At 37.5% G+C, this 6,490-nt stretch overlaps 1 protein-coding gene across 1 annotated transcript; it reads left to right on the plus strand.

The window, feature by feature from the left end:
- The first annotated feature begins 727 nt into the window (after positions 1-727).
- LOC120261839 (indole-3-pyruvate monooxygenase YUCCA6-like) lies at positions 728-3,614 on the plus strand. The gene is made up of 4 exons (XM_039269844.1): positions 728-1,672; positions 2,528-2,776; positions 2,879-3,001; positions 3,145-3,614. Exons 1-4 carry the CDS (start codon positions 941-943, stop codon positions 3,328-3,330), a joined length of 1,290 nt encoding a protein of 429 aa, XP_039125778.1. The 5' UTR covers positions 728-940; the 3' UTR covers positions 3,331-3,614.
- The last annotated feature ends 2,876 nt before the right edge of the window (positions 3,615-6,490 follow it).

Raw genomic sequence — 6,490 nt, forward strand, 5'->3', positions numbered from 1 at the left:
TTTCTTGCACCCTAATCTAAGGACAATGCTTATCAATTTAAAGATATTTACTAGGAACCATCAGAATCTTACAAGGATCCTCTCTCTCTCTCTCTCTCTGTGTGTGTGTGTGTAATTTAATTCATAAGATTAGTCTTTATTAAGTAAATATGTAGTATGAGAATCTTGAAAGGAAGCTATAGTGAGGGAGACAATTTTATTATGGACAAATCACTAGATGCTTCTTTTTAATTTGTGATTTATTTATTTTGTCAAGAGAGACATGTAGCAAAGTGGGGAGGGCATATATGAATGGTAGGAGCACAGCAGCAAGTAAGATGATGATGTCCTTATAAACGCCCACTTACTTACGAGTACTAACAAGCACTTTAATATGTATACATATATATATATATATATATTTTATTAGTAGTTACAACATAAATACCCCACAAACCTAAGATACCTTCTCTCTCTCTCTCTTGGTTGTTCTCTGTTCCCCTTCTCTTTGGTCTGGTTCTCATTCTGCTCCGGATCATCCTCTTCTTGAGCTCAAAGATAGAGAGAACAAAGATCTTTAATGGATAAGCTCTAGCCTTTGTTAGAGACCTCTTCAAAGGAGAGTGTTACCATTTAGTTGTTTTAAGCCTAATCCATTTTTCATTTTTTTTTTTGGATAAACAAAGGATATATATATATATATATTTTTGAATTCTTTTTTTTTTTCTCTCTCCTAATCCACACTTCTATTAAGTCGGAGATCAAGGAAAGGAGAGATAGAAGGAAAGAGTCTCTCATATACAAAACTACCCATGCTCCCTATTTTCATGCAGATAATTCACCATTGCCTACACCTTTAAGACCAGCTAGCAAGAGATAACATGCTTTCAATATCACAGCCATAGTTAGTTATTAGAGTCTCTCACTGTCACTGAGAACCAAAAACCCCAAAACAGTGTCCATGGATTGCTGGAGGGAAACTGAGGGCAAGCTTGTTCATGATCCTTTATATATAAAAGCAGCAGCAGCAGCGGCAGCGGCAGCAGCAGTAGCTAGTGTTCTTTCCGAAAAGATGACGGCAATGACCAAGAAGCACTGTATCTCCTTCCCCGGACCGATCATCGTTGGTGCTGGTCCTTCAGGGCTCGCCGTGGCTGCATGTCTTAAAGAGAAAGGCATCCCTAGCTTGATAATTGAAAGATTCAACTGCATAGCATCACTATGGCAGCTAAAGACTTATGACCGTCTCCACCTCCACCTCCCCAAACAGTTCTGTGAACTTCCTCTCATGCCTTTCCCTTCTTCATTCCCTACGTACCCTACAAAACAACAATTTCTACAATACCTTCAAGACTATGCGGATCACTTCTGCATCACACCTGTGTTCAATGAAGCTGTGGAGACTGCAGAGTTCGACACCGGACTTGGTTTGTGGAGGGTGAGGACGACGTCTGCTGAATATAGATGTCCATGGCTAATCGTCGCAACCGGAGAGAATGCTGATGCTGTGATGCCTCACATCAATGGCATGGGACAGTTCAAAGGACAGATCTTACACACAAGTGCTTATAAAAGTGGCGACGCCTTCTCCGGCAAGAAGGTTCTCGTCGTCGGCTGTGGAAATTCCGGCATGGAGGTGTCCTTGGATCTATATAACTACAATGCTAGGCCTTCTGTCGTTGTTAGAGATGCGGTATGTCTTTCTAGCTATCATCTTCTTCTTCATTTTCATTTTGTATATATATTAGGGTTTCTTAGTACTCACTCTCCAAAGATGATTTGGTTGTTCTTATTGAGTGATTGTGATGGTTAATAGCTAGTCATGATCATTGTCAAAGACAAAGGAAAACATTGGAGTGGCAGGAAGCACTTGCTCTTCTAGCCTATATACTACTTTTTTTTAGGAGTTAGAAAAAGGAAAAGAATAGATTATATAATCTAGTGATGAAAAGAGAGCTAGTTTAATTTTAGGCATGCGAAGAAAGAGAGATTCTTCATGAAATGTCAGTTATGTACCACCGTTAGAACCACAAGCTCACTCTCTCACACACACACACACACTCTATCTTGCCAGCCTTTCTTGGGATTCATCAGCACGCGAGTGAGTTGAACACCATATATCTTCTCCATTGCTTTTTTGAGCTCATTGCTCACTGTTCTCCTCTGATTTTTTCTTCATCCAGAGCTGGCTCTGGCTCTGGCTCTCATTCTATGAGATCTTGGTGCATGGGACCCCATTTCCCACCAAGAGGCCTGGTATATAGTACTAATAAGAAATAACACCACAGTCTATCTTTGCACCGCTCCTGCTATCTATCCATTTCTCTTTCGATCTGGAAAACTATATAAAATTAGTGTATATTGAAGATACAAGTAAGTGGATGATAGGAGAGAGTGAGTGCAACCAAGTTGGTGAACAACATGGGCATTGGATGTTATCATGCAACAAACAGCGCATTCCATCTCATCTTACCAACACTTTTGATCACTTTGATATTTATATATATAAATATATTTTTAATTTCTTTTCTTTTTCATTATTCATCAGGTGCATGTCTTGCCGAGAGAGATACTCGGAAGCTCCACTTTCGGGTTGTCCATGTGGCTACTCAAGTGGCTGCCCATGAGAATGGTGGACCAACTTCTTCTTCTTGCTTCTCGGTTCATGCTCGGTGACACAAGTAGACTAGGCCTGGAAAGGCCACAGCTTGGTCCTCTTGAACTCAAAGCCAAGTCCGGCAAAACTCCAGTGCTCGATGTCGGTACTCTAGCTAGAATAAGGTCAGGAGACATCAAGGTAATACACACCATCTTGAATGATCACTTGTTCATCAATGTAATCTAATATTTGATATTATTGCTCATTGTTTTGTGGACTTTGGTTTTTCTTGTGTTTCAGGTTTGCCCTGGCATAAAGAGGTTGACGAGACATGGAGCAGATTTCATGGATGGAAGTTCAGAGGAGTTTGATGCCATCATCTTGGCAACTGGCTACAAAAGCAATGTACCTTCTTGGCTTAAGGTATAGGCATTGCATCATTGTGTCTCACTTTTCATTGTCCATTTCTATATAACTCCCATAATTGTCACACTATGGGACAGCAATGATCTTATAATGTCTGATAGCATGACTAATGTTACAAGAGTTTTGTTTTTGCTTGGCAGGAGAAGGATTTCTTCTCTGATAAAGATGGGTTGCCAAGAAAGCCATTCCCTAATGGATGGAAAGGGGAGAAAGGTCTCTACACCGTTGGCTTTACGAAGAAAGGGATCCTTGGTGCGTCGATGGATGCGAGACGTATAGCTGATGATATAGATAAATGCTGGAAATCTCAGGGACAAGAACAATAGCTATCCTTCTCTTCTCCACTGAAGCTATCATATGTGCATGCATGATGCATTAGGGTTGCATGTGAAGTTTGGCTGACTGTTATTCTTATATCTTGTATAGTTTCTTTTGTTTCTTTTGGTTTTACTAACTTGAGAGAGAGAGAGAGAGAGAGAGAGATCAGAGAGAGATGGTTTGTTGCTAGGGTTGATAACGAGAGCATCCATGAAAGCTAGATGAATTGAAGGTTTAGTGTATGTTCTTTCTTCATAACCTTTCATTTGTTTATTTTCTTTGCAAATAAGTGTTGTTGTGGTATCTAAAGATTCATCTTCATCGACCAATGAATAAAAATCCTGATATATATACATATATATATATATATATTATGCATGATTATTAACACTTTTCTTTGTCTAAGCAAAATGAAACAAAACAAAAGTGTCATACTAAAAAAAAAAGGTAAAGAATGAAAAGAAAACATATCCAAAGTTGATGAGGTCCAAACCAATAATAAATCAATCTCATGGCAATGGACCACTTACAGCACTAGCTAGCTAGTCTCACAGTCTCACTTCATGAGGTTGGCATAACGATCTCTTGCCAACCATTCCTTTGCCACAGATCCTTCTGCAAGATAAGATTGTAAACTCATGGATATACAAAGACACACTTGGACTTGTGCCTACCTTGCTATCTCTATTCATATATATATATATATATATATATATATATATCAACATTAAGCATCTTGTATATATTATTCTTGCAATGGCATGCATGAGTTCCTTATTTGCATATATATATATATATATATATAGAGAGAGAGAGAGAGAGAGAGAGAGAGATTGACCTGACATGCAAGACATCCACTATAGAGTCCAAAGTCCAAACCATGTGTGAGAATCAGAGGGCAAATGATTGAAGATAGAATGGGATGAGCATAATACTTGAGTGGTGGTCCCAAATACACTGTGATATACTCTTTTTGTAAGTGATATGTATATATATATATATATATATATATCACAAAATGAAGGTTTAGGGACCATATACATAAATATATGGTTGAGAATTAAACTTTAAAAAGGCTTCAAATGGCTCTCTATATCTCTCTGTACGTCTTTGTGACATTAGTCATTAGTCATGTATATATATATAGACAGACGACTAGCTCTCACAACTATCTAATTCTCTTTCTACTGATGTGTGACATTGGCCTAACCTCTATGATCTAATATCATTAACTCCAAATATCATGTAAAGAATGTAATGTCTCTGCTGCAATTGATCTTAATTATAACAAGTGTGTTTATTTGCCTCAAGAGTACGTAGTGCTGAGTGGGACCAAAAACACATGGTGAGCATAGCCTCAAATTCACATTATTATGGTTCTCTACAACTTGGCTGACACCATGCAACATGATCAATAATGAATCAATATTTACTTGTATTACATGCTGAGCAATTTCAAAGCCCTTGATGATCATCAAACCTTTTTTTGTTCAATGGAACCATGAGAGAGGCATGATCTAAGGTATCTAAAGCAAGATTTTGTCTCAAAATATTTGTCACTTATGATTACAAAAACTTCGAGTGGTTCCATGACTCTAATTTCTACCCTATTTGCTTTTGGCTAGCTCTAGTACCCACCATGCTGATCATATACGACTAAATATCAGAGCAAGAATAATTTCAAACAGTAAATCTAGGAATATTCCAACCACATCATTAACAGTGATTGAAACTTTACTTAAATATCTCAAAAATATAAAAAGCTTTATTTTTATAGTTTTTGATCCACCACCTAGTTTCCTAAGAACAATTTTAAACTTGTCAGAGAGTGAGGTACTAAAACCACTTGTATATGTTTATATATATATATATATATACACAAAGATTTGAATATAAATTTATTTGCTTAATTAAGTGACCTAAGCCTCTACGGTTTACACCAACTCCGATAGTAATAAAAACTTTATTTGCTGGTTGGAGTTTAATTTCTCTACGAGAGAGAGGTTTTTCATAAATATGATGTAGTCGAAAATAAGTAGAATCTTTTGTCGAAGAAGGCCCATGGGCGCATATAAAGTGGTAGCATGTGGATCCTATGGGCCACCACCCAATTATTAGCTACATCTTGTTTGCCCTAACCAAGGGGAGTGACCAACAAGTGGGAGAAACCCTCCCTCAATGACGCATTCTTTTCTTTTTAACCTTCTTTTCCTACTTTCCTTCCCTTCACTTCAAACTAACACAACTCACAACCCAAGCATGCAGCATGCATCTCTTTCTCTCCCATCCACTAACTCACAACCATAATTAGTACAGGCTTGAGAGATAGATACATAAAGAGTATATATATATATATAGTTATAAATATAGCTTTCAAACTTTCTTTGTCTTCCCATGAGCTGTGGGAGCTCAAAGATTCCCAAAAGATATCATGCCAAAGCCATGCAAAACATTTGTCAAAAGATCTCCCTTCGTTTTCTCTGAACTATATATACTTCTATATTAATTATTTGATTTCAAAAAACAATAATTCAAGGAATATATAAAGTACAATGTACCAGCTAACAAAGAAATAGCAACGAAAATCAACATACAAGGCCCTATGCGACAAGTCTCTCGTTAAGCTAGCAACATACAAACATCCAAGGTAATCAACATAGAAGATAAACAATATGAACAAGAGACCCACAAGAAACTCAAGAATCAATATCACCTAAAATCAAAGAATTAGAAGTCAGGTTAGCAATCAGGGGCACCAAAAAAAAGATAAGTGTACTACATAGTCTTACAAACAATCATAGAAACCAATAAGAGAAATAGAACTTGTCCATTAAACTTCGCTTCTTGCCTTTACAAATCCACATTGAGAGGAAGGCAACGTGGTTATCGCTTAAGCCCAATTATCCCTTTTTCGCTTTTCTCCCGCCCCAAATCCGCTAAACTAGAGTGGTGGCTTCTTCTCCCTAGAGATAGCCGCACCCTCGGTGGGTCATCCAGTGAACAATGGTAAAACCTAAGAATCGAGCTACTCAAAATTGCGCTTTCACGCTTCAAAAGAAGATAGTTCTTTCTACCATCTTTCTTAAACTATTTACAACCATTGGTGAGGCATTCGTTAAACTCGGTTTCCAATAATGAAAAAAGAAAAACTAGTTTTCTTTCACATTA

Source organism: Dioscorea cayenensis, chromosome 5 (assembly GCF_009730915.1).
Source record: "Dioscorea cayenensis subsp. rotundata cultivar TDr96_F1 chromosome 5, TDr96_F1_v2_PseudoChromosome.rev07_lg8_w22 25.fasta, whole genome shotgun sequence".
NCBI lineage: Eukaryota > Viridiplantae > Streptophyta > Magnoliopsida > Dioscoreales > Dioscoreaceae > Dioscorea > Dioscorea cayenensis.

Bases quoted from the DNA above. Each gene is read 5' to 3' on its own strand.
- LOC120261839 (XM_039269844.1), top strand. From the start codon at position 941: ATGGATTGCTGGAGGGAAACTGAGGGCAAGCTTGTTCATGATCCTTTA. The intron at 1,673-2,527 runs GTATGTCTTTCT...ATTATTCATCAG, and splicing joins CTGTCGTTGTTAGAGATGCG to GTGCATGTCTTGCCGAGAGA. The intron at 3,002-3,144 runs GTATAGGCATTG...TTTGCTTGGCAG, and splicing joins ATGTACCTTCTTGGCTTAAG to GAGAAGGATTTCTTCTCTGA.